At 50.5% G+C, this 26,203-nt stretch overlaps 6 protein-coding genes across 6 annotated transcripts; 3 read left to right on the top strand and 3 right to left on the bottom strand.

Annotated features, from left to right (window-relative positions):
• Positions 1-5,060: 5,060 nt before the first annotated feature.
• BJY04DRAFT_221105 (uncharacterized protein) lies at positions 5,061-5,355 on the top strand (the record flags this gene model as incomplete). The annotated part of the gene is made up of 2 exons (XM_073717024.1): positions 5,061-5,157; positions 5,240-5,355. 2 exons carry the CDS (start codon positions 5,061-5,063, stop codon positions 5,353-5,355), a joined length of 213 nt encoding a protein of 70 aa, XP_073568191.1.
• A 2,639-nt stretch (positions 5,356-7,994) lies between these two features.
• BJY04DRAFT_111993 (G1/S-specific cyclin) lies at positions 7,995-9,757 on the bottom strand. The gene is made up of 2 exons (XM_073708163.1): positions 9,365-9,757; positions 7,995-9,300 (listed from the first exon to the last, which is right to left on the bottom strand). Exons 1-2 carry the CDS (start codon positions 9,575-9,577, stop codon positions 8,257-8,259), a joined length of 1,257 nt encoding a protein of 418 aa, XP_073568190.1. The 5' UTR covers positions 9,578-9,757; the 3' UTR covers positions 7,995-8,256.
• Positions 9,758-17,583: 7,826 nt separating this feature from the next.
• Positions 17,584-18,079, top strand: BJY04DRAFT_111975 (uncharacterized protein). Its single transcript, XM_073708162.1, has one exon. It carries the CDS (start codon positions 17,648-17,650, stop codon positions 17,933-17,935), a length of 288 nt encoding a protein of 95 aa, XP_073568189.1. The 5' UTR covers positions 17,584-17,647; the 3' UTR covers positions 17,936-18,079.
• Positions 18,080-18,593: 514 nt separating this feature from the next.
• On the top strand, positions 18,594-22,234 carry ura7 (small subunit rRNA maturation protein UTP4). Its single transcript, XM_073719132.1, has 3 exons — positions 18,594-19,973; positions 20,021-20,253; positions 20,320-22,234. Exons 1-3 carry the CDS (start codon positions 18,920-18,922, stop codon positions 21,877-21,879), a joined length of 2,847 nt encoding a protein of 948 aa, XP_073568188.1. The 5' UTR covers positions 18,594-18,919; the 3' UTR covers positions 21,880-22,234.
• Positions 22,235-23,010: 776 nt separating this feature from the next.
• Positions 23,011-24,945, bottom strand: phzA (putative serine/threonine protein phosphatase). Its single transcript, XM_073708161.1, has 3 exons — positions 23,491-24,945; positions 23,279-23,431; positions 23,011-23,131 (listed from the first exon to the last, which is right to left on the bottom strand). Exons 1-3 carry the CDS (start codon positions 24,835-24,837, stop codon positions 23,102-23,104), a joined length of 1,530 nt encoding a protein of 509 aa, XP_073568187.1. The 5' UTR covers positions 24,838-24,945; the 3' UTR covers positions 23,011-23,101.
• A 260-nt stretch (positions 24,946-25,205) lies between these two features.
• On the bottom strand, positions 25,206-26,040 carry BJY04DRAFT_195848 (uncharacterized protein). The gene has a single exon (XM_073712276.1). The coding sequence runs from the start codon at positions 25,416-25,418 to the stop codon at positions 25,260-25,262; it is 159 nt and encodes a 52-aa protein (XP_073568186.1). The 5' UTR covers positions 25,419-26,040; the 3' UTR covers positions 25,206-25,259.
• Between the last annotated feature and the right edge of the window lie 163 nt (positions 26,041-26,203).

Below are 26,203 nucleotides of genomic sequence, written 5' to 3'. Positions count from 1 at the left end.
ACCAGATTCAGTCGAGACTAGTCTTGGGGACGTTTCACTCAATTTGTCGAAGGTACCTTGCGACATACGGGCATTTTATAGGGGTCTCGTCCAAGTTCGGGATTGCTGACTCGGGAGATTCTTTGGCAATTATAAGGGTTAGTACTCAATCAGGTTGGAGTCTTTGACGAGTTGCTGATGAGCTGGTTACAGAGAATCGTGAAGCGGTTGCAGCTCGGAATCCAACCCAACACGGCGAGATCTCGGATCTCTCATCAAAAAGCACACGGCATATCACCGGACGACGCGGAAGCGAAGCAAAATAAAGAAAGCAAGTTTCTAGAGCATCGGGAATTTGTTCAGGTGTACAGGGAATATGAGAAGGAGCTGGCCACATCAGATCTCCTGGACTACGACGACCTACTGTTGCGATGTGCGGAGTTACTTCGGCGACAGCCTGAGTGCGTCTCCAATGTTCAAATGGTTCTGGTGGACGAATTCCAAGACACGAATCAAATCCAGTATGAGTTGATGAACCTTTTCGCATCCCGAAACAGACGGATCACGGTTGTTGGCGACCCAGACCAGAGTATATACGGGTTTCGTTCTGCTGAAATTAAAAATCTTTCACGGATGCAACGACTATACAGTAACACAGAGATTGTGCTTCTGGAGGACAATTATCGATCGTCGGGCTCAATTCTGAAGTCCGCCCAGGATGTTATCGAGCAAGATACATCACGGCCATCCAAAACACTACAGCCAACGCATAGTTTCGGTACGCTGCCTGTTCTGCGCAAACTGCCATCTGCCGACGCCGAAGCGCAGTGGATAGTGCTCGAAATTAAGAGATGTATAGGCCTAACAGGCAAGCTTTTAAACTTCTCGGACTTTGCTATTCTACTCAGATCAGCATCACTCTCGCGACAAATCGAATCTGCAATGGGGAAGAACGGTATTCCTTATCGCATGGTCGGAGGCCTTAGGTTCTTTGACCGAATTGAGATCAAATTACTAGTGGATTACCTCCGAGTCATCAGCCATCCTGACAACACGGAAGCGCTCTTACGAATCATCAATGTTCCGTCAAGGAAAATAGGGGACGAAACAATAAGATTGTTGTTGAGCGGTGCACAGAAAAACAAAAATTCCTTCTGGGAGTACATTAAAGATGTAGCCCAAGGTCGCAGATCGACGGAGAAGGCGCTATCGAAATCTGCCAGTCAAGGCCTTTGCACTCTGGTTGGTTTGATTGAGTACTCCAAGGAGAAGCTTAGGGGGTGCAATGATAGAACAGCTCCTCGGAAACTCTTGGAGATATTGATCAAAAGACTCTCATTTCGCGAGTTTCTCACGGCGAACTACGGGGCGAACGATGAGAACAAATGGGCCAACGTAGAGGAGCTCTTAGCTCAAGCGGAGGACACGACCGCTTCGGAGAAGGAGATTGAGCAGAATGAGAGCCTACCTGAGATCGAAGGCCTGGAGCAGCATAAGACTCACCCTGGCGAGGAGGCTCTGTCCCAATTCCTCGCAAATGTCGCTTTGTCGACTGAGGTTCTCTCTCAGGATGGCGCCGAGGGCGACGAGCAGGCATCAGAGAAAGTCACCATCTCTACAATTCACGCGGCGAAGGGTCTCGAGTGGCCTGTTGTTTTTGTTCCGGCAGCATATGAAGGCATCATTCCCCACTCGCGAGCAGAGGACTCTGACGAGGAACGACGATTGCTTTACGTGGCCATGACTAGAGCACAGGGGCTTTTATACCTAAGCTATCCGCTTCGACAAGCTCGAAACAATGAAGTGACCAATGTCACTCCATTTCTCACACCGGACCTGATCAACACCCGGCTACGTACCCTTGGCCCTCGGTTGGACGAAAAGGTTGTTTTCAGCATTGCAGACATACTCCAACGGGAACGTCCGTCTCTCGAAGCCATGGCGGAAGGAATCGGCTCTCTTCCTTCCGTGTACGATGATCAATGGACTGAGGATGGTGAAGATACACCCGACGCAGTTTTTCGATGGAATGGCTCCGGCGCAGCCGGCGATGGGCCTCCTAGCAAACGGCAGCGGTTCGACGAGCAGTATTCGGCCACCGCGGCTAGTATAAGTGTATCATCGACATATACTATGAGCGGCTCAAACTTCACTGTGCCCACCACCATGTCGGTGGCATTTTCATCAGCCCGCGAGTATATTGCAACGACGTCTATGAAGCAGGAGCAGCCGGTCGATGCAGACTTGGACAGAAAACGAAAACTGAGTACTGGAGTATCTACCCACCATCAGCTTGCTACCCAGAAAAGTATTTCGTCTTTCTTCGGTCAGCCTTCGTCAAAGCAGCACCCCAACGAGCCACGAGTGCGGCAAGTGCAGCAGTCACAAAGTCGGGCACTGGCCATGGACCATCTCTCTAGGAACGCCTCGACATTGAATTCAGGGCCTAGAGATGCCATTCCGGCCCAGTATACCGGGCACCGACCTCCAGCGCAACGTTTCCAGCCGCCTCGCCCAGCTCTCGAGCCTTCGGATCCCAACCGGTACACCTGGTTGGCCGCTTCTTCAAAAACGAGCGAAAAGACGGACTCGCGCGACAGTCAGGCGAACACGGGCGTAGCTGACAATAACGGTGTTTGCAAGGAGTCCGAGGCGAGCGAGGCTAGAACCTGCGCAGGCAAGGTAGGGGCTATGCGTCCAGCGACCACGTATCACACAGCGACAATGTCAATGGTACAGTCAGGGGCAACGGCGAGAAGGACTCTGGGTATTCGACGCAGCATGAACGGATGGGAAGAGCGGATGAAGAGAGGAAAGAACTAAGGTATAGCAAGGGGCGTGTGTGTAGCACCAAAGTCATTTTGGGCGTTTGGGCAGCAGTTGCCTTTCACGCTGTCCTGTAACACAGATGATGACGCAGTGCACACTTGAGGGCGTGGACAATTCAACAAGGCTACGAGGCGAACTTGCGAAACCTAGGATCAAAGATAATCGGTCGATGCACCACATACCGCATCGACTAATGTACAGAGTACAGAGATTTCAACGAATCCAATAGTGGCCTTATTTCCCAAGTCAGATTTGGGTTCCAAGAGTGGGCGTCATAACCTGTCTGGACGTTGAGGATATTCAGTTCACCCAAGGCTCACCGACATATTCCTCGACGGGTGTTCCTGAAACAGCAGCTACCACCCCGTTGTTATTTTGGTCTATCTGTGGAGATCATAGATCTAGAATCAATGATTGCCACCGGCTAACCTGCATATCCGGGCATCCACGTACTATGTACGTATGGAGTACTCCACGCTGTGTCCGTGCATCTCGGATGCCAGCTTAAGTCTGAAGCGGTGAGGAAGTGCCCGAGGAGCCAGGAGTTGGATGTCTTAGGAGCAGCCGCCATTAACGCACGCCGCACGGGGACATTCCAAGCGACCGAAGGAGCTGTCTGATGATGGCTTGCAAAAGTTTAGAAGTCGGAGACACTCCGCATGCCTTTCCCTACTGAGGGTCTGCAGGAGTCGAGATAGCCAAATCAGCACACTGAGGTCCAAGCGTTGAGGAGGATAAGCAAGTGGAACACCACTCCAAAGGCCGACTGTATACTCTAAATGGAGAAGAATGAATATCATTACTCCAGTGAAACTTCCAAATTTCAAGGCATAGCTCGCACTTTGGACGGAGGGCATATCTCCTTCCGCAAGGAGGCTGGTCTACGTCAGGCACGATGCTCTCTGAGTTATACGTACTTAAGGAGTCCAGACAGCAGGAGCACCATGCTCCGACATTTCCCGTGTTATTGAGCAGCAGCGAGGCGTAATCTTCTCCTATTGCTTTTTCTCCCAGCCTGATTCTCCCGAATTAACGCCTTTCCTTTCCCAGCCTCGTCATCAGAGCTCCGGATTGATGGCACCACTCACGAAGAAGCCGAGTTATCCTGGCGGTATGCCATTGTTGACGGATCGCTTGATCAGGTTAGACTAGCTTTAGTCATGCTACGGCTGAACCTGCGCCAGTCTAATTCGGGGATGGCGCTTCGCTCCTTATAGATAGGACAGGCGTGACTGGTCAAGTGACCAGCCTGGTAACGGGTCGTTAAATACAGCTATTATTACCGGTGCTAGCGAATGGGGCAGGGGCCACAGTGTCCTAGAGCGTTATTACAATACTTGGACTTACTGTACACCTGTGCCTAGGGGTGAAATTGAGCTCAGAAGACAGATGCCAAAGCCTCGATGCGCCACATAAGTCCGAGCAAGACATGACCGGTAGTCCTAAGTCAGCAAAGAGACAAGAATCAGCCTCATATCGTCCCAGATTGAAGTCCCACGGTGGCGAGACTGTGCGATCTTTACAATGGAATTCGAGGCTCCTGTGGCATTCTGATCTGGACCGAGACGAGACAAGGCAAGACGAGACCGTCATCCAACCGATCCGGTTTGCCGCCTCATCTTTCGCCGGCTGGGAAGGGCTCCCTGAATATCCCCTGGAATGGCGCTACGTAGTCGACCATGCCATTTCTGGCGATGAGCGTTCATGGAGGTCCAAGGAGGTTATGCACAGCAGAGTGAGACTCCGTCCGGGGTCATCCAGCCAGCCGGATCTGGTATACTCGAGTAGTCAGACTAAGGTGACCGATCTCTTCTTCCAATCGAGAGCTGCTGCTGCTAATTTAGTTTGCTGCTCCATTCCCTCATCTGGTTTGAATCATCATTATTGACTATAATCTATTCCTCTTTCGTTCAGCTTGACCTGTTCCTCTCTTCCTTGCTTCCTCGTAGCATACAAAAGGGTCTCTGCCCATCCTCCTCCGGGGTTCTCTCTATCTTCATCATACTCTGCCATCATCAAACACAACCTCATTATCTTTGTTCTCTTCAAGGCAATCTCACAAGATCCGCCTTCTTGTTTATTGAGCCTCCCTGTCTGCCTTCGAATCAGCTTGACTTCCTCGAGCCTTGCTCCGCCACGACCTGTCAATCTTCTATATATATACCGACTGCTCTTACGCCTCCTCAACTATATATCACCCACCCATTCCTCCCGAGTATCGACTCAACATCTCCTTACAAACCTACTTCAACATGCCTCACAAAGTGAACGAGTCAAATTCCACCCTGTCCAGCAGCGACAGCACCAGCAGCAGCGGTGACCAGGTGGTGGTTGTCCCCAATATGCGAGGTATGATGCACTGCATGTCTACGGAGTAGATTGCGCATTACGCTCGAAGAGAGGTCACTAACAGCGTGTGCTGCACCTCCAGGGTCCAATAACGCCGGTCCGCGCAAATCACAACCCCCAGTCGTCGTTCATAATCACGGCGGTCAAATATACGACGAGACGAGGCCCTCCGACTGGGATAGACAACGGTGGAAGTAGATGTTTCTACCTCTCGTTGTTGTCTCTTGATGATTTTCTTTTGTTTTTCTTCTTCATTTCGTCATTATTCTTGAAGCTGCTGGCAGCTATCTCTCTCAGCTGAGAGTGAGAGAGAGATGCATTATTACTCGCCCTATCCGCGCGGCTTGATTGCAAAAAAGTGAGGCGACGATCGACACTACCAAGTCGACTAAAGCAGTAGTCTGCTTGGGTTCGCTATCCACTGCCATTCTCGCGTTCGAGACCTGCCATCGTGGTCACCGCAACATTTCGCTCTTCCTCGCCCCTGACGCATTCCTTGCTCGATGACCTGCCCACTGCCAGTGTCCACCATCAAGACCCCGGATTTGGCTTCGAATCCACCTCTTCTCCTTCTCATTTCTTCCACCCCCTGTACAATTATTATTATGGACTGCATTGCAGTGCATTGTACCATTATTTCTCTTTGTTTTGTTTTTCTTTTCTTTTGCTTTCCTTTCGCTTCTAATCTTGTCTTTCACCCTTTCGCCAAAGCACACGTGTTCCCCAATCCGAACACAGTCCCTTCCTGGGGAATCCCTTGCTTACTCGCTTACCCGTCCCCAGGTTAGCGACTCTCCCTTTCCCCAACTTTGTATATTATAGTTTGCTTTTGCTTTTTCGCGACTCTTGCTTTCTCGTCTCTAGCGTTTTAGCGTGGGTGGTTGTCTCTTTTTTTTCCGGGCTTGTTAGCTCTCAAGTTCATTTCCATGTCATGTCACTCCTTTATTCGCTGATACGTCTGGTCACCTTATTCACAAGGCAGAAAGGGAGTGGAAGAGAGATGGAAGGAAGAAAGGATACGTCTTCGGCACCGCTGTCCCGCGTCTGTCTGAAAGAATTTCCTTCATGCCTCTCTTATCTCCGGCTTACGCCCATCTCATTTCACGCCTCTGTCCCACACTCGCTTCCCTTGCACTGCACAACCCATCTAGTCGCGTCAATGCGTTTTATGGATCAGATTTGATCATATGATCGACAACCCACACAACGCACGACACGATTACGACCTCGAGATCAGATCCTCGAGATAAGATGAGATGGCAGCGACAAAGAGAACGAGAACAGGCTCAGATCACCATGATCCTTCAGGCATTTACCTACAGATACTGTACCATAACAGACTATTGCTACTACTACTACTATAGTGCTTTACCAACTTACCCACCCAAGACGCTTTCAAGTCACAATATAATTTCGGGTTACCCAATGAAGAAAGACATCCTTAGTCCTGATTCACTCTACATCTTCAAGTGCAAGATCCAAATAAATTAACATTATCAGCTGTTGTACTTTGCTCACTCTCAGGCTCGGGGTAACTCTCGCTCTCCCCTTAAGTCTTAGGCTTGGACTCAGGCTCCGGCCAAAATACGGTGAGCAAAGAGCTGTACGGAGGAGACACTGACAAACTCACCACCAACCAATTAACCAGTAAAAGCCACCTGCATTGAATATCGACACCTTGTCGAACGAGCTTACCCCGGAGAATCTCCGCTCCGCAATCAACAGCGTCACCGCCTTAGTCCTGCAGACAATTGCTCTTTCCTCGCTAGGTAGGTACACCTAAAGCGCTCCTTCCTTGTGAGATAATTAGCAGCCGGATTGCTACGCGCACCTTCCTCAAACTCAGGATTTGGGTCTCTCCTTCCCTCGAGTCAGGTACACAGTATCGGGGTTGTTCCTTCCCTGAACTGAATGCACCTGCATTCCGACTCCTCATAGTTAGGTACCGGTAGAAAGGCATGAGGGGACAAAGCTCACCGTCTCACCTGCATCATGACGTACGTGCAGATGAGCAGAGACGTTGTATGTGTCTTATCCGGTGTCTTCCATTGAGTGGTTGGGTTTATGCACGTACAAGTATTTCTGAGTTGGCAGTGTTGTTTGACGAGTCATGTACTTGCTGACCGACCTGTCAATATATATATTGGGGTGCTAGCTGCCTACCACTGAGATTGGAGCGAGCACAGGTTGGAACTGGAGGTGCATTGCATGAAGAATGAGAACTTTGATCTCTGAACTCCTGTCTAGCACGCTTCTATGGGGACTGGGAACTACGGTGTATGCTACAAGCAAAAATCTACAGCAACTACGAGTAGTTGTAGGAAGCAAGTGAAAAGGAGGAATTGATTCGTCTTTTCAATGGATCGAAGCTATATCGTCCGTAGGCCCAACCGCCATCTGTTTTCAACTCTCAGTTTAGCGTCTCCCCTCGCCCTCCTTTTGGGTTTCTTCCGCGGGCATGGTCGTGGGGTGTGAATGAAGATTTTTTTTGTGGCTCATTTTGTGAGACATTAGGGTTTTGATGCTTTTTTTTGACGGAACCTCCTTCCATCCACCAAGAACAAACAGGACTCATGCTTGATGAGTACACGTAGACACAAGGGGTGGTGATAAGGCGAAGTCACATTAAGATCGGTGTATGATGCGTATGTGTGGGTGCGTGTATGAGGGGGGAATAGGACAGAAGGAAAAAAGGAAGAGAAAAATTAGGGGTCGGGTGTCAGCTTCATCCCAGAGACGCAAGCAGACCCACAAATGACCCCGTCGGCTTCGAAAGGGAATAACAGATAAACTTCAGGCAGTTAGATGCAATCTGAATTCGAGATGCTCGCGCTTGCAATGCTAGATGTCAGGAATCAAATGGCAGATAGATGCAACTTGGTACACCCAAGGTATGATATGTCACAACACAAGGAGAGGGGTATGCAATTTTTTGCAAATAACAAAAAAGAAAAATGAATAAAGATTTCCGATTCTGTCCGCATATGACAGTCGGAGATGCCACTCCAAAGCTTCCATGGGAATAGAAAGACCAGATCTGTAGAATTATGGCACGGGATGCATCATGAAAACCTTTCAAGGTCTGAAAAGGTCCCGAGCCTAGTAGCCAGTGGTGAAGCTCATTTGAGGCTGGAGGTATTGTTGTTGCGAAACATAGGCTGGCTCCTGGTGGTAAGGGTTCAAGTATTGCACACCAGGGGATGGTGTTGGCGACGGTGAACATGTGTTGGGACCAGGAACTGCTTTAACGTAGCCGGCATTACTGCCGTTTGCAAAGCCTTCGTTTTCTGGGGTAATCGGCGGGGTGATATAACCGTGGGGCATGTTCGAGGGATGAGGTGCCTTCTGGGGAGTGGCAAGCCCAATCTCTCCTTCGTATGGCTTGGATTCGGTAGGGATAACGTCGGAGGGAGGGCTGGGTGGGGAATAGCTGGCGATAGAAGCTTGACGAGCAAGGAACTGCTCAAGGATCTTCGAGACCCGAGAGTAGTGAGACGACGAGTATTTCCTCGCGAGCACCTGGGATGGCTGATGAAGCTGTTGCGACAGCCCAACCAGAGTCATTGAGTCATATTGCGCAGCCCATTCCGTGTGACGAGGCTGAGGACGGTTAAGGATGCACCGTGCCAGGGCAAGGGATGCCCGAGCGAGATCAGAAGAGGGCTTGGACACGAACTCGCGGTGAAATAGCGAAATCTCCGAAATGTACAGCGCAAGGTGCTCAACTTCTGGATCATAAGGAGTATCCAGGAGCGCCATTTGAAGGAAGCTGTCGACAGTTGGGTGGCCAATTGTCCAGCCAAGAGTCTGCAGGACGTGCCATTCCATTTGGATAAACATATCGTCATCGTATAGGGAGCAGCACATTGACTTGAGTTCCCTGATTGTTGGTACACGATCCTTCTTGTCGCCATACTTGGCCGCAATCAAAAGGGCCGCACAGCCGACTAGTTGATAGTGCCTTTTATAGACCACACGTTTGGAGCAGTACCTGTCGAGAAGGTTGACGGTCAAGAACAGAGTGGAGGGTAGTAATTGAAAGGCAGTGTGAGCCTCAATAAGGAAATCGAGGAGGTAAGGGCGCATGAACCACTGAATTTCGGTCTGGATATCGATAGATTCAACGTCAGGAAGGGTAGAGGACTATGCCACCACGTCTTGATTAGCTATGACCAGGACGAGCTACAGAGAAGCCGGGTATACAAACATCCATATCGAGCATGTGGGCCAGAATGTCCTCACGAAATTCCTCACTCGCCATTCTTGACAGTTCGTCGGCGATGGCATACTGACGCTCCCGAGCAATCAATTTCGCGTGCTCCTTGGGGTCCATCCGGGGAACAGGGAAGTCGTCGTATGACTCAACGAAGAACGTATCGCAAGGCTGATAGCTCGAGGTAGGGCGTTTGTGGTAAGCCATGATGTCGAACTGGTGAAAGTGTCGAACAAGATATTAAAGAGTGGGCCTGAAGAGCACAGTGTCTTTCAGGAAACGACGGAAGTAAGAGAGTGACAGTCGTCGAGATATTAGATAACGATTAAAGAGTGGAATTAGTTGGGCAAGTATTAGAGAATGGCCAGTAGACAGACAATAATCTGAGTACTGGATAAGACGGCAAGCCAACGGAGTTGAAGCCTTTCGGAAGGCTAGAGCTGAAAAAGAGAGACTGGATTAGCGATTGAACGAAAGACTAAAAGAAAGTAAATGCATAGATCCCAAAACCAAGAAGTAAGAGGGCAAGGAGAGATGAGGTTGGAAAAAGAGAACGGTACGTTCAACATATAAAGAGAACGAACCCCCTGGGGTAAAGAGTACTAACCCAGAGAAAGGCCTTCGGGCAGAGGGCACAATGCAACCCTTACCGTGACGGCGTGTCTGGCATCTAGGCTGGGAACAAGACGCAGGAATGATCCGTCGAGCTTGAGTCTGGAGAAGACTAGTTCGAAAGGCAAATAACGACTGAACGTATTCACCGTAGGAACCAGTGCTTGAACGACCGAGCCTTGGTGACTCCGGAATGTGGAACAGGAGTACAGGCACGAACCCTATGTAGGGGTAGGGATATTGTCAGGGGGGAGATCAGAATGCAGCAATATTCACAACGTACAGATTGCAACCCGGCGTTCTGCTAAGCGTCTGGTACAAGTCTAGAGTTATTCGTGGGAGAGGATGCTGCGGTATGTCGAAATCCACATCGAAGGGATCCGGTAAGGTCGAGTCTGATGTGCGAGTTCGATGAGAACTGTTCCTGAAGATGGCAAGCAAAGAGGTTAGCGAGCTGATTCTAGGCTGGTCTTCCGAGTACATCTTGCTCAATTCCTCGAAATAAGCCAGAGGGAGGTAAGTTGGTGGTCTTCGTGGTATGTGGTGCGTTGGATCGTCCTTTTCAAGTATGCACCTAGGGACACATTCCGGCATCGACAGCCCCTTAACCCAACATCAATGAAGGATTGATGTTTGCCTTCCTTAAATCATCACGAATTGTACGCGCAACGGAAGTTGTGCAAATAGAATACACACTGGATCCTCGTTGATCTGTACACGACCTATCTTATTCCCATCGGCCAAAATGTGTCCCTTTCAATATGGTTTGTCCAAGTTTCATAACCGTGATCTCAGCCCCGGCATTGCAACGGAGGAAGTCCTGCAGATTTCAAGGCTCCAGATGCTCAAATGTTGGTTGGAGGCGCGGCTTGGGAAAAGGTAAACGAATGTTGGATTCGGTTAAAGTGCCGTTCGGCCGTGTATCGACGGTCGATTCGAACGGATAGCCCGTCTAATGCGAGTCCGGGGTGGATAAAGAGGCAATGGAAGGTGATATCATGGCTTGAGGCTCTCGTTCTCCGAATGGCATCTTGAGGATTTGGGGTCGAAATGACTTGAAAGAAGAAAGAAAAGAAAAGCTCACCTCCCAGCAAATCACAACCGCGATATAATCATGTACACGAAAAGAAGCGTTGTCCAAAGAGAACAGTGAAAAAGAAATCGAAAGACCCTTCTTGTTGCTCTTCTAACCGGCAGAAGCTGAATCAGGGGAATCTAACCGACGATGCCACGGACTGGACTTCGACTGTCAGATAGGGGGAATGCTCGCCGTTTGAGCTAACAAACGTCGAATGGTGGGGGCGTCGAAGCAGGAGCTGACGGACACGGCTCGACTGGAGAGGTGGTGCAACGGGTGCAAGATGAGGTCGACTGACAGAACGTCGTCGACTGTATCTCTACCTGGAGACCAGTCTCAGATTTCTCCGGAGGAGTTGACGAGAAAGGGGGTGGAAGAGAGATAGGAGGAGGAGAAGAAGGGGAGAGGAGACGAAGGTGGAAGAAGGAGAAGGGGGAGAGAAGAATGAGGAGGAGCTGCTTCTCTCTCCAGGCGGGTGTGAGGGAAGAAAAGAGAGAAAAGGAAGAGAAGTCAAAGAAGGGACGAGAGCCGGAGATACAGGTCCCAGCGAGAGGGTCGGCTGAGGAGTGTATGTGTATGGTGGTCGTATGGTCGCTGTATATTTGCTGTAATTTGGGTCACTGCTCCGGTACGGTAAAGTTGGGACAGAGCCAAATTTGTATGGTTCCTGTTCTGTTTCAGCTGGTCTCAGCGACACCAGAAGAGGTCTCAACCTACCAGTCGCCTACTGATTGCTCCTCGAATGCGTTTCGTAGTTGAAACAGAATCAATGCATTGTATTCGCGATTAATTCACCAGCTTCATGCTGCATATGCCAACTACTGGTCATTGAAAAGCGTCAAGCGGAAGAGACGAGGTCCAAGACGGTATTACTGGATCTGACTGAAAGTTCTCCAGCAGTGCTAATCAGAGTTCAAACAGGCTGCTGCTCTCCCTTTCCAGAACCTCGCATATAGCGAGCAAGCTTGTTGAACGCGGCCTGAGCCCAGCCAGAACGCCCTTACTGGAAATGCGAAAGTATAATAGTACTACTTGATAAGGCCTGCTAGACTCAGAGTTAGTTTGGTCCAGTAGCATAAGTGCTCGGTACTATAACAGTGCGGTTTTTCCACAGCTCAATTGAGACTCCCTCACTGCCTAGGGTGTACGGAGTATGAGGGGTTCGATGGCATCAAGACAAGTCAATACCCTTGACAGAATGATAACCTTTCTGACGTTGCAACTTGCAGGCCCCTCTTGGAGGTACGGCGAAACGACTGGTCTTTGTTAATCGGTGGTGAGCCACGCCCAGCTGCCGGTGTTCAGCACCCGCGTTCTGGTGGTGGGCGCCTTAGTGGAGAGATCTCCGGCCACTCCAGCGAGTCGTTACCAGTCATTCTTCTCCCTAACTCCAGCCAGGAACACCTCGGCTGCTTGGCGCGTGCACTTTTATTCCCCCCTCTTCTGTATTCAACTGTAATTTCTAGATCCTTTTGGCTCTTCCATATCAGCCGCGCCTCGCTTCGCTACCCTATCCACACTTGGCAGGTCAGCACTGGAGCCCGTATACATACAGAAACCTGAGCCTGGCCAGTTGTTGCGCGCCTTTTCAGGTTCTTCCCCGTCTTCTAGGCAACACCTTGTGTCAATTTCATGGCTTCACAAACCCCTTGATGCCTTGAACATATCGACTCTTGGGTTGAGCAATCTACTTCCAACAACAGCTTTAGACCATCGCATGCCTGAATCATACCTCATCTGTCAGTTTACAAGTAGTGGATTAGCGAACTGGCCGGTGCTCTCTTGCTCTTGCTCAATCCTCACAACAGATGATAAGGCCGAACCGCCATTCGGCGGCCATTTCATCATGGCCGCCCACTGGATTGCGTTGATGCAATCTGCGTTCAGCTGCTGACGACCGGGCAAATGATCTGTCCTCAGATCGCGATCGGTGGACGGCACGGTACTATTTTACGGATGAACCGCTGCAGACTAGCTGCATGTATGATGGCAAGATTATGGATCAATGTCCATAGCCAACAGAGCAGGCCGCAGTGCTGTCTATCATATTAACTACCACTCGATAGTGATTCCGGATTTGCTATGGTTTACTAATTTTCCTCATGTTGCACTGTTGTCAGTCAGGTCACCATGGTATCATTGAGCTGGGATTTTCGACTGTTATACTAATGTCTATCGGCAAGCACGCGATAGTTACGACTCCCTAATCCTCCAGCATGAAGACGTAGAGACGTAGTCATTGACCTTGAGGTAGCTCCTTTCTTGTCAAGTCTACAGTTTGATTTGGATCATCACGCTTGATTCATCTAGCACTCGGAAAAGGCTGATGTGGCTGGCAGCGTTTCTTGTCAGTTTGTCAATTATTTCTCGCCGATCTTGAGACAAACTATCAAAGTGTCGCCGCCATAGCCCATGACAGTACGACCGTTTGACACCTCCCTAAGACGGTCCACCCCTGTACTGTAATGCATTTATGCGTCCGCCGTCCAGACCCCTGGAATTCCTTACATGAGAATCGATCATCACCACCATGAGGAGACCGGCTTTGTTCCGTTGGAACTGGCGACTGCTAGTTTCTGTACCAAAGCAAATAGTAACACTCGATATTCCACAGTTTGTCCTGCACAATCTCGGTTTCTCGGGCTATTCACGGGTCACATCCGATATGGCTTCATGTGCGGTAAAGGGGGGCTTACTCATCACATACAACTAAACTAATTATCAGGGGCGAAGGGGCAAACAAAACATACAGACAAGGAGGTCTCCAAGCCCCCAAATTTCCTGGTAACGCGCATTAGCGACTCGTATTCGTGGAGCACAATAGTGAGTTGGTGGCTAGGATAAGTCCAGTACAAACCTCCATACAGACGCAGCTCCAGCCATTATTGCATGACCACAAGCCTCGCTGCTGCAGGGGCTGTATATAAAACAAACCGAGGACAGTATACGACTCTCCTTGCGACGTTCCTGCAGTGTCTTGTCTCCAGCCACTGCACTTTCAATCTCAATTGCAGTCACCCTTACGCTGTGCTTGTGTACTCTGCTGTGCGGTGGACGGTGAATACGTGGTTTGATCACCGTTAGTGATAGACAGTCGAGCGCATATATTTGGTTTCAGTTAGTAGATGGACGTCACAGAGAACCAGTTCTTGTGTGACTTGGTCCACCTTAGACGCTTGGATTCGATACCTAAATACCTGCAAGGATAACCTCACTTGCGAATCATCATTTCCTCGAAATTTCTCCGGCAATTTTGATACTCAAATACCGCATATAACTTCACCGCGTTCGGGGCCGAAATTATCACATACTACCGCAGTTAAGGCAAGTCGGGTTACTAACCAGCCTGGCACAACCCACTGCGGATCCTGAAAAGCCTGGAAGATGCGAGTGTTCGGCGAAGTTCCTGCGATTTCGCTGAGGTTTGATGCCGTTGAGGTTCAGGGCTACAGAGAAGAATAGAAATCCAGCTGACAAAGGCCAATTGAGCATTTCTCAAGTGTCAAGCCTCGAAATCCCAGAGCGAGCACTGGCTCCTGGAAACACCCGTTCCAACCGAGACTCCCAATTTCGGTCTCAAGATGACCCAGGATGAACCAACCAAAAGCATTACTCCGTATATCCTCGGACCCGGAAGGACCGGGAAAGAACATCTATTCCTGCCAGTTTTACGTACATCTCTTCACAAAGCAGCTCCGTTGACTACTATCTACGTAACAGCGCCGAGCGGTATAAAAATTTATCGAGCAGTGGGCCAAGGAGGTGGAATCCGCGAGAAGCAGTGGAGGCTGGAAAAGGAAGGTTTCTAGAAGTTCTGCAGAATCCTTGCCGGTGTTACAAAGGGCTTCTGTAGTAACCTGTAGCAGAAGCGATACTCGAGATATCACGCTCATTTTTGATATGTCTGTTTCTACTCGCCTTCTTAGTTGCCTAACAGGGCTCAATTGAACGCTACTTGCTCAGTCAGAAGATAGTCATCGCCACTTTCGAGATCGTCTGTGGGTAGGTCCAGGAGACGGGAGATTTGGTTTACCTCAGTATGATGTGGTTTGGTATTGCCTTTTGAGTCTGTATACCGCATTGCGATTTGTACTTTAGAGTATTCTTCACTGGCATAAGCGTATGCCTCACATAATTTAGCACCGCATTCTCTTGATCCACCATGATTTAAAGACCGGGTTTATTCATGGTTGTCGACGAGAAGACGGCCGTTATATAACTCTATAGAATTTTATAACCCATGTCCAGAATCCCTATTCGAGAATGCGACCATATAAGTTATAGCCTCCTTCACCCCTCGAGCATCGTCCCATTCGAGGCACTGGTCAAAGTTCAAACAATCCCTGCCAGTGATTACTCACATTAGTGAGGCTTTTAGACGTCGCTCAGCGAATAGAAACTCCCACGATGCATTCTTCAGGAATCAGCCCTCATAATTATTGAAGAATACCAGAGAATCGAGATGCCTGCCCCTCTTGAAGAAGTTTTTAGCCTCACCGGTTCTGCGGGGATACCCAACCGTGGATGAGGTTTTTCATATTGTATTGTGCAGCCAGATGGATCAAATATGGAGTCAAGAAGAGTCTGCTGATGAAGTGAGGGTATTCAGAGATTTGTGTCTTACCGAACGGGAGAGAATGAACGTTCGGTTTCCTTACATACATACAAAACGGCATACGGAGCAAAACGCCCTATAAAAGTGCCAGTGGTGGACGAAATTGAGCGGGCCAGCCGTAGTGTAAAAATACGACTCCACCTCCACCCCATACATAGTATTTTGAGTCTCAGTCCTCACGATACCTCTCCGAATCCCAGCGACCGGGAACTCGGTTCGCACGACATGCGATATCACTTTTGCCTGTGGCGCCGCATCGGACGCATCAGCCATCAGGTTTCATCAGGCAGTATTGGAGTAAACGGGGCTAGCAAAGAACCTTTGATCGCGTGTTGATCGAATCGATAGATCCCTCGCGCGGAGAAGTTCCAATCCATGGCGTCATTCATGATTTGACTCGCGTCCCACGTTTCGGACGTTCGGCGTGCCCCATTTTGCCCTCATCAAACTGGCTTTACAATCGTGTTTTGGGCCTTTCTCGATAGTCACGGACTCACTTTGGCTTCATTTCCGACTTCTTCTACTATCTGGCCTCAATCCAAGCTACATTCGCGCTGTCAAGTGTCAATCGAGTTGAATTGACTCAGCTTCAGGGGCTCATACTAAGAAATGACATAACGACCGGAGATCAGAAGCCTTATCCGCGGCTCCTTGGCGACGATTCAGAAAACTCCTTTACGCGCATTGATTCGAGGATCGCGTTAAAGTCAATCGCGCTTATTGCTATCATAATCCTGGCGTCTTTGTTCCCGGTTTTCTCGAGCTTTCTCAAAAGGGATTTCGGCCAGCAGAGTTCAAGGAATACCCGACCCTCTCCATTATTAACTTGGAACGCGCAAGACTGTCAATCAATCCTTCCAAGAAGGAAAGTCGCCCGTCGTGTTCCTTTCCTCTGGACCGACCTAAATCAGGATAACTAATCGATGGAGTTGAGGTTGCAATCTTGCGAATCCGCTAGCTCTTCCTTTCCTGCCAGGTTGTGAGCAGGGCAAGCTGAATCGCCGCATCAGCCACCTCCTGAACCAAGAATTTCAGTACTTGGTTAAGTTCTCTTCTATTGAGACTGGCAAGAGTTACCGACGCTGATGGTTATCACATGCAGCATGGTACAATGACAAGTATTTGGGTCGAGCAGAAACGCTGTCAAGTTTTAGAGACTTTAGAAGCTTGGAGTCCGGTCCTCGCAGAGCTCCCGGACCCATAACTATAAATGTATCTTGGATTGAGTGTCGGACACATGAGTCGCATAGTGTTCCAGCCCCAGAGTACTCAGTATGCAGAGTCAACACTTGTTCGAGGTATCTCTACTATCGCCCGCCCCCAAATGACCTCCTTACCAGCTCGCACATCCTCAATCCTGTTGCATTACGCTTAAACCTGGAGTAATTACCAGCCGCTAGCTTCGAAACGCTGTAAACAGCTCTGAGACCTCCCTTGATCTCGCCGTTCTATTGGACATTGCGAACCCCGGAGCGCAACTATATATAGTACGTCAATCTATGATAGGAACCGGCCTTCTACTCCAGAGTAGTACGCCGTGGTCGATTAAGGTCAATGGAACCTACAACAGAGCTCGCTCATTCGATAAAGCATCCGTGGCTTCCCACAAGCCATCACTTGCAGCAAGACCGATGTTATCCTTCATCTTCAGCCATTATTGGACGATCAGAATGCTCAAAAGTCGTAGCGAATGTAGCGTGGCCAAGTTGTGTCAAAATACTCGGAGTAAGTCACATTGTGTCAACTACGGCTCGCAGTGCTTTACTCTCATGGAATCGCCCAAGAAAGGCCCGGGGGTAGTAGTCAGGCAGGCTGATTGCTCGTGAGACTGTGGCTCATTTCGCTATACCCCGCACCGGCCCGACGATCAAGTTTCGATTCAGCTGAGCTTGCAAAGCCTCAAGGCCCGCAATCAGCCAGAGAGTCCAGACACAGCAGAAGGGGATCTTTTGCCACAATTGGAGCTTGACACATGCTGCGAGAGCACGCCGGACTGCTATCTCCGGCGTTTGGCCCATTTTCAGCCTCTACAATCCTTGCCCGAAGAACAGCCCCTCCTGGGGGGAATCATATCCCTGCCGTACCGTCATACAACCGCCCTATCAGGCCGTCTATTTCCAACAGCGGCATATTTGGTTCTAATGGCAAGCCGCGATGGCGGAATGCCGATGAGGGACTGTCTGACGTGGCAGCCTTGGGAGCACCGAATGCATCAGAGACATGCAGATGCCTGTCATGCTTCCCTCTTGATACGCATTGAGATTCGCTCTCGCTACATCGAGGTCTGAATCGCAATCATAGATTCCCTGTTTTCAACCAGTCCTTGATGCATTATCCCTGTCATATCTCTCATGATGCCCCGTTCGGCTGTTCCAGTGGATGAAAGACGGTTCCAGATACGGTGCGCTGTCTGGGCGCTTATCCCGTGCTGTCCACCCACTTGAATCCGTATGGGATGGGATGCCAGGGCCGCTGTCTTCACTCTTGAGCCCTTGACAGTTGTGTGCTGTCAAGTGTGAAGCTTAATATATGGCTGTGGACTGATACTGATGAAAAGGCCTGGAATGGTAGGCTGTCGCTGTCTGTTCGCTGCGTTTCTTGTTCCACAGAGTCCCATAGGTCGGACAGATCCTGGTCTGGATGGTCGGCTGTATGCGAGTCATTGCCCGCCGACTTGGGAGTGTGAGACACAAAGGGATGAGGGTCTTGAGCACCGAGTGTGCAAGAGCTGTAGAGAACGCATGAGATCGATTAGTAACCTGTATGATCCAAATGGCTCATCCTCACAAGCGACTGGTCGCTTCGGCCCTGCACTTATCTGTCAAGGCAGTCACCAATATTATCGCTAGACAGAAGTATGAGCGTCGCTTATGTTAGTACCGAAAAATAACCTTTGTGGACAGAATGAATAGACAACTCGTGGATGGTGGCTCAAATTACATCAGGTACAGTGATCACGTGATATATAGCTTCCAGTGGAACCTCCGCGGCGCTAAAATTTTGTATCAAGAAAAAAAAGTAGAACACCGCCCAGACTGACAGTCAAGCTGAGCAACACCATTTCAACAGTCCCTTTTGTAATCTCAGTATTATCGGAATGTCTGTATAGCGGTAGGCTCTCCATCCCGAGCCAGAGGACTGATTTTTCTCCATCCTACCTTGCCGCATCCCGAGCGTGATCTTCGCAAGCCGAGACTTTCGCCGAAAACCCTTCGAGATCTCACACCACCTCAACACCACCACAATGGATATACACCGCTGCCGCTTCATCCCTTATAACCCGCAGGCGATTAATGCGCTCGCATTCTCCCACCCCCCGTCAATCGACCTTAGCGGAAAGGGTGTGCCTACCCTCCGCCTTGCAATCGGCCGCGCGAATGGCGACATCGAATTATGGAATCCTATGCGCGGGGCCTGGTTTCAAGAAACGGTTCTCCGCGGCGGCAAAGACAGAAGTATCGAGGGTCTAGCATGGACTCTCGACCCCCCCGAGCCAGGACCAGACGGCCAGAAACAGGCAGGTCGCTTGCGACTGTTTAGCATCGGGTACTCGTCGACGGTGACAGAATGGGATCTTGAGTTGGGCAAGCCAAAGCGCCATTCGAGCGGAAATTATGGCGAGTTGTGGTGTCTTGCCGCGCAGCCGAGGTGGAAGGCTGAGAAGGGAAGAGATAACAAGCCGCTCCCGGCCGCGGAGGGGGAATATACAGGGCAGCATTTGGCGGCTGGATGTGCGGATGGATCGATTGTCATTTTGTCGACAGAGGATGATGACTTGAAGTTTTTGAAAACGTTGAGGCCCTCGGGGAAGAAGGCGAGGGTCTTGAGTGTGACGTTTCAGAATCGGAATACTGTTGTCGCTGGCTATGCTGATAGCTCAATTCGAGTGTTTGATATCCGGGGTGGGCAGCTGCTGCGGACGGTTAGTCTGGGAAAAGGGCCGACAGGTGGTTCGAAAGAGTTGCTGGTTTGGTCGGTGAAAGCTCTGCCAGATGGCACAATTGTTTCTGGTGACTCGGCTGGTGAAGTGCGGTTCTGGGATGCGAAGAATTACTCTCTTGTTCAGCGGCTACAAGGGCACCTTGCGGATACGCTGGATGTCGCTGTGAGTGCGGATGGTGAGACTGTTCTCAGTGGCGGCGCGGACCAGCGGACAGTCGTCTACAGGAAGAAGGCTGGAGAGAAGGGTGACAAGAGCAGCCGGTGGGTTGAGGTGACCCACCGGAGGTACCACACTCACGATGTGAAGACGTTTGCTGTTTACGAGACTAAAAACTTGAGCATTGTTGTATCTGGAGGTAGGTATCTTTCCTCTGCTGTGTGGTCCACTGCTGATCGCGACCAGGACCTGATGCTAGTCCCGTCATCCTGCCTCTACGAGAGTTCGGAAAAGAGCACCACCGGCACCTCCCAAGCCTTCCTCAGATCCCTCCGGTCGTTTCCTCGCCCTCTTCTCGATTGGTTATGAGCTTCTGGGATCGGGAGGTGAATATCTGGCGAGTGTCTCGTGGTCCTACATCTGTGCATGATGTTCCTGAGGGACAACGGCACCGTCTGGTTGGGAAAGTCTTGATCCAGGTAAGCAGGAGATATAAAAATGGCATCTTAGTGTATTGTATCTAACAAAGCTTTCTCTCCGCACAGGGCGAAGAAAACATCACCTCCGCCACTCTCTCCAGCGACGGCAAGATCCTCGTCATCGCTACGATATCCAACATCAAGGTCTTTTCCGTGAGACGTCGCAAAGGCGACGAACGAGGCACTCTTCGAGTCCAAAAACTCGATGCCCCAAATTCTCTTTCCGAAGACGGTGCCCGGCTCGTGACAATCTCTCCAGACAGTCATTGGCTCTGTATTGTCCGTCCAAACAGCGACATCGCCCTCGCCAAAATCCAGCCTGCTGCGTCCCCTCAAGAGAAGACTCAGATCCTGCCCCAATTGACAAACCTGCATCGGGCCGTTCGCCATGCCCGCTTCGAGAACATGTCCCACGGCACCCTAGGCGCCTACGAACGAACGGTCCGTTGCATCACCTTCTCACACAACAGCAAACTTCTAGCGTCAGGCGATCTTTCTGGCTGCATCGACACCTGGATGCTTGAATCCGCCACAGAACAAACACCAGCAAAGCCTCAAAAAGAGTCCACAGATTCTGACGAAGACTCAGACTCCGACGAAGAAGACACAGCTCCCATCCTCGAAGGCCAACGCTGGCGCCCTATTCACGCCGACAATCCCATCCCCCGTCTCAAATCCACCGTCGCCCTCCTCTCCTTCCGCCCTCCCACAAGCCAGCACGCAGCCGAATCCCGCCTTATGGCTCTCACAACCGAGCATCAGCTCGTCGAAACCGATACCCTCACTTGCAAACTGTCTGAATGGTCTCGACGAAACCCCAAGGCCTTCCTGCCCTTGGACTTCAAGGGCGTCAAGGACCGCGCAATGGGCTGCTTCTGGGACCTCTCTGACCACTCCCGCGAACGTCTCTGGCTCTACGGCACCTCCTGGCTCTGGATGTTCGATCTCAAGCAAGACTTCCCAACCTCCGAAGAGCTAGCAGAGATCTCCGCCGCGGAAGAGTCCACTGCTCTCGAACTCTCCAGCAAAAAGAGCAAAAAGAACCAAAAACGGAAGCGCGACAACACCGACGAGCCCACCCAGGGCAAAACCAAGAAACACAACACCGGCGCCGGTGATAAAATCCCCCTCGCCCAATCTTCTGTCTTCTTCGACTCCAAGGCCCGCGCCTTTGTTGGCCCGGATTCCACCCAGGCCGAGATCGTGACCATTGGCAAAGACGCCGAGATCGACTCGGAGAGCGAAAAGGAGGAGGAGCGCGAGAATGGCGAGATCGAGCTCGCGCACATGAGGAGGGCTGATGCCGCGAAGACTAACGGTGCCGCCCGTCGCGTCAGTGCCGGCAGGCAGATGACGCGGGCACGAGCATCATTGTCCGCCGAGCAGGCAAATTCGAGGAGATGGTGGTACACGTACAAGTATCGTGGGATCCTAGGAATAGTGACGTTGAGTTCGGAGGGGTCTGGTGCCTCTCAGGGCCTCGGGTTGAGTGCAGATGATGGCATCGACCTTACGGAGGGAGATGCAAGCAAGGATAGCGCCAACACCGGTCTGGAAATTGCTGTTGTCGAACGGCCGATGTGGGACGTCGATCTCCCTGATCGATATGTGCGCGAGTACGAATGAGGCGGCTGGTCTTCTGTATAAAGCTGATGCGACAACTCTCAATCGGCTACTTTTCGTTCTTTTATTTTTCTTCATTGGCGAATAGGATTGTTATGCTTGCTACGCTCCGCTATGTTCGGTGTTTTTGTCCGAGATTTCTACTGCATTACTTTATATTGTATTGTATAGATTTCGATACTGAGTCTAATAAAAAGTGACGTTGACATTGAGCGTGACCTTGGCGTTGATACCTATAGGATTGTGATTTGTGGTTTGTTTCCCGGAGTACGGAGGGTGTGTACTGTACTGACTCGGTGACCGGTGACGAGCTATCCCTTGCTGTTTGCATGACGGAGTAGGAGCTGCGTGTATGGCTGGGAGAAGTCTTGGGTTTCAATCTTGACGAAGTGACCCCAGTATTTGTCCACTCTCCTCTTTGCCTATCTTCGTAGGGAATTGCTAGTTCTAGTAGTGATCAAGGGGCACGGCGACGATTCAAGGTAAGGCGGTAGGTAAGAGATAAGATGACGGGAGATGGTTGATTGTTTATGGTATGCCCAAGTCTTGTCTAAAAGGAACGCAACCGTAACTCTCAAGAACCCATAAGGTGAGGAGGCGAGGTGAAAAGAGAAAAACGTAACCGTCCTGCAGACCACCGACCCGAACAAAACGCGCACCTGTATATCATAAAGCATGAAGGCTCGTCCGTTGAGCAAAGAGGAGAAACGCAATCACAATATAAAAACGACAGCACGAGAATCCACAAATTCGCCTAGTTCACCCTTGTTAAATGGCGTATGCTCGCTTTTGAGACATTTCTGTTGTGAAAAGCACGGCTGTATAAAGAAAGGAGATCGAGTTCCCAGACTTCCAACCGCAGTAATTGCTGTCAACGGGTCACGGGGTATCTTATGCAACGGGTAAATAATATTGACCCCCGCGGACCTGCCACATCCCGTAGCGGCAGACTGGGATTTAAGGCGATACGGTTTCTTTGGTTGAAAACCCCATTTCGTCGGGTTGCAATCGAGGATCGCATGTTTATACCCGGGGGCACACATTGACGGAGATGTGGCGCGGAATGAGTTTCAACGTCAAGTTACTCCAGTTGGTCCAGTCATCAATATTGACTGCACAAATGATGGCATAGGACACTGATTGACCACTACATGGGGTCCAGATCTCTTCGACGGTGACATATGGCGGATGCCGAACTCTTGGCATGCACTCATTGAGAGTCGGTCTAATAACTTTGGGCCGATACGACGGCGGGCTTGAAGAGATTAGCACTCCGTGAAGCAAAAAGCAAGTTGCAAGAGAGAGGAAACATTGAGAGAAAAGCACGAGAATCTCGGCAAAGTTACACGAGAAGCGGTGCTAATTCTTGGCATGGGAGGAGACAAGGTGGCAGGCAACTTACAGGACTGTTGAGCATGCTGTTTCGCTCTTTCCGACCCTTCTTAATATGGCTCTTCAGCTGTGCTGAATCGAGTGGTTTCAACAGCTCGAAACTACATAGCAATTCGCCTGAGACGGACATAATAGCGCCCCAGTTGTCGAATTCACCACAATACTATAGCAGCGGTTAGTATGATATTCAACAAGATGGTTGTAGTGGCAAGTAACACTTACGTTAGGGGCAGAGAACACGGTTACGAGGATTCGATCCTGATAGAATTCATAGCCATCCTCGACGACCATGTGCGCACGACAAACGAGATCGAAATCATGACGCTGCAGGAATTCCATGATCACCTTCTTGTTGAAGCAGTAGCTCACACCGCGCTCGTTCGGCTCCCAGTCTTCTTCCATATCAGCTGGGTCGCTCCAAAGGAGGTCATTAAGGAGCCCGTAGTCGGGCACGTCGGTCGGGCGGGCAATATTCCGAATGTCGTCCATGTGAGAGAGACTCGGGGACAGACCACCATGAACACAGAAGATCTTGCCAGCAACTGTCGCCGCGATGGGAAGGCAGTTGAAAGTGTCGACGAAGGTCTTCCAGATCTTAATGTTGCAGCGTCGTTTGCACTCGTCGTAAAACCCGTATACTCGAGTCACGTTGGCGCACTCGTGGTTACCGCGCAAGAGGAAGAAGTTCTCAGGAAACTTAAGCTTATAACAAAGAAGGAGGAGGATCGTTTCCAAGCTCTGTTTGCCGCGGTCCACGTAATCGCCCAAAAAGAGGTAGTTGGAGGCCGGGGGGAAGCCGCACATTTCAAACAATCTGATTAAATCTGTGTATTGGCCATGAACATCACCAACAATCTTCACTGGAGCTGACAGCTCTAGTAGAGCTGGTTGGCTGAGGAACAGCTCGCGGGCCGCCGTGCAAATAGCGACGATTTCGGCATTCTTCAAACAGACTGTCTTCGTGACCTTGGTTGAGTAGCCGGCATCGAGAAGGCGAGTGATCATATCATCGAGATCGATGGACTTCAGCGCACCCATTCCCATTCCTGGGGAGGATGAGGAGTCGGAATGTAGCGGAGTCTTCATGATGAAGTCTAGAATCGGGTTCGACTGGTCTTCCCGCTTGATAAGAATGGATTCGCCCACTTTTGCCTGTGCGTTGGCAGGCGGGGCTGCAGTTAGAGGATCGTCGGAGACATGGTCGACCTCGCCGCTTTGCTTCATGGCATTCACGTCTTGGTGACCCCGCTTCAAGCTTGTCGACATAGTTGGGGAAGGAGGTGGATCGGGGGCATCTGTAGGTGATGCAGAGTCGGCCGATGCAGGCCGACTGAGGTTGGTGGAGCTGCGCCTACTTCCAACAGACTTCAGCGAGCCTGCATCAGACTTGTCATCGGCTTGGGAAAGGGCCGACGTAGATGCGCGGGGACTGTCACTACTGCGGATCTTAGAGCGGATAGATCCCCTAAACGAGCGAAGAGACTCTTTGGTATCGGATTTGGAGAAGGACGGATATGACTGCAGCGAATCCCCAGGGCCAGGATTGCCCTTGGAATGAGATTGACCCATTTCTGCAAGGAGAGATATCTGCCAAGATCCACCTCGCGTTCAGAGTCACCGTATAGGTTCGAGAAAGGTTGTTACAGGTGCGGTCGAGATTCCGGAATGCTAGGGGTGTCTTGGCCGCAGCTTTTTCAGAGGGGTCGCTTTGGAAGTATATAAACGACGGGTTGATCCTCTAGGTAACGCTGAATATTACTCAGAACGCCGAACCGATAAGGACAATTCAATGAAAGTGCCAACGGATACCGATGTTTGTGGGGAGAATTCGTGCGAAGGAGAACAGGGAGCAGGGATATCGAAGGGACCGGTTCACGTCGCGGGTTTGATATCGATAAATAATCGAGGACGGGGGAGAGAAGCCACAGCTTGCAGCCACCGAGAGCTAGATCGGCCAGGAGAAAAGCTCCGATTTGTCGACAAATGGCTCTTCACAGAAAACAGTTAGCAACGAGGCTGTGCGGTGGGACGACGAAAGCCAAACTGGAGAGTTGAATAGGGAAAGAATCATGAGGGATTTGATCTGGACGACTGATAACGGGGGTTGTTTGCGGAGTGGGCGGTTTGGGGATCGACCAGAGAGGAGCCATGGGAAGAATGCGTCATGATGTGGAGGAAAGGCTGAGACAGCTAGGGAGAGGAGAGGGGTAGACCCTACCTACCTGGTACACAGCGAGAACTGAAGGGGGGAAGGACAGAAAGTGTATCGAGGAGCTGGATATGGGAGGTGGAGGAGTGGTGAAAGACAAGACGGGGGACGAGTAGAGATAGCCCAGTTCAGTTCAGTTCAGAGAGTCAGTGAGGGAGCAAGACAGTTCGCCTCCAGGGCCGGAACTTGGTTCGGTTTAGGTGACGGTCTCGATTCCCGCAAAGCCACTTTCGACCACTGAACGGATGTGGCAGGAGCGGATTATCATCGGCCCGGGGAGCTTGGATCACTTTCTCTGATGGATGCCTGGAGATCACTTGAGGACTGGACTGGACTGGACAGTGGAGCGCAGTAAGGTTAACTGTTTGAGTATCATCATCGGAGCACAGATAATAAAATCATAACATGAACAGACTGTCTCGTCCGTGATGCAGTCGCCGCAATTGGAGAACTGTTACTTCAGCCCAGAAAGCCGGTCAGATGTGGTCTTGGAATGAGCTGACGATCAGCATCGTCATGACCTCAGCAGCAACTCAGTAGATAACTTATAGACTCTGGACCGGGCTGACTTTATAACCAAACAGAAGAACTTAATTTGCTTGTTTTTTGCTATCTTATTGGAACGCCTCTTAAGCCCGCCATCCCAAGCTTAACGAAGCATCTGAGTCAACGACTGAGGCCCTCACAAAGGTAACTGAAAACCTTCCCCTCATCGAGTCTTGGCTT

The sequence above is a fragment of the Aspergillus karnatakaensis genome (genome assembly GCF_047715665.1).
Source record: "Aspergillus karnatakaensis strain CBS 102800 unplaced genomic scaffold BJY04scaffold_46, whole genome shotgun sequence".
NCBI lineage: Eukaryota > Fungi > Ascomycota > Eurotiomycetes > Eurotiales > Aspergillaceae > Aspergillus > Aspergillus karnatakaensis.
This window is presented reverse-complemented; position numbering and strand designations above follow the sequence as displayed.

Excerpts from the sequence above, each read along its gene's own strand:
- BJY04DRAFT_111993 (XM_073708163.1), bottom strand. The coding sequence starts at position 9,577 with ATGGCTTACCACAAACGCCCTACCTCGAGCTATCAGCCTTGCGATACG. Across the intron at positions 9,301-9,364 it reads CCCACATGCTCGATATGGAT|TCCTCTACCCTTCCTGACGT; the intron begins GTTTGTATACCC and ends GTGGTGGCATAG.
- BJY04DRAFT_111975 (XM_073708162.1), top strand. The coding sequence starts at position 17,648 with ATGCTGCGAGAGCACGCCGGACTGCTATCTCCGGCGTTTGGCCCATTT.
- ura7 (XM_073719132.1), top strand. The coding sequence starts at position 18,920 with ATGGATATACACCGCTGCCGCTTCATCCCTTATAACCCGCAGGCGATT. Across the intron at positions 19,974-20,020 it reads GAGCATTGTTGTATCTGGAG|GACCTGATGCTAGTCCCGTC; the intron begins GTAGGTATCTTT and ends GATCGCGACCAG. Across the intron at positions 20,254-20,319 it reads TTGGGAAAGTCTTGATCCAG|GGCGAAGAAAACATCACCTC; the intron begins GTAAGCAGGAGA and ends CTCTCCGCACAG.
- phzA (XM_073708161.1), bottom strand. The coding sequence starts at position 24,837 with ATGGGTCAATCTCATTCCAAGGGCAATCCTGGCCCTGGGGATTCGCTG. Across the intron at positions 23,432-23,490 it reads CCGTGTTCTCTGCCCCTAAC|TATTGTGGTGAATTCGACAA; the intron begins GTAAGTGTTACT and ends CCGCTGCTATAG. Across the intron at positions 23,132-23,278 it reads ACAGCATGCTCAACAGTCCT|CCCGCCGTCGTATCGGCCCA; the intron begins GTAAGTTGCCTG and ends AATCTCTTCAAG.
- BJY04DRAFT_195848 (XM_073712276.1), bottom strand. The coding sequence starts at position 25,418 with ATGGCTCCTCTCTGGTCGATCCCCAAACCGCCCACTCCGCAAACAACC.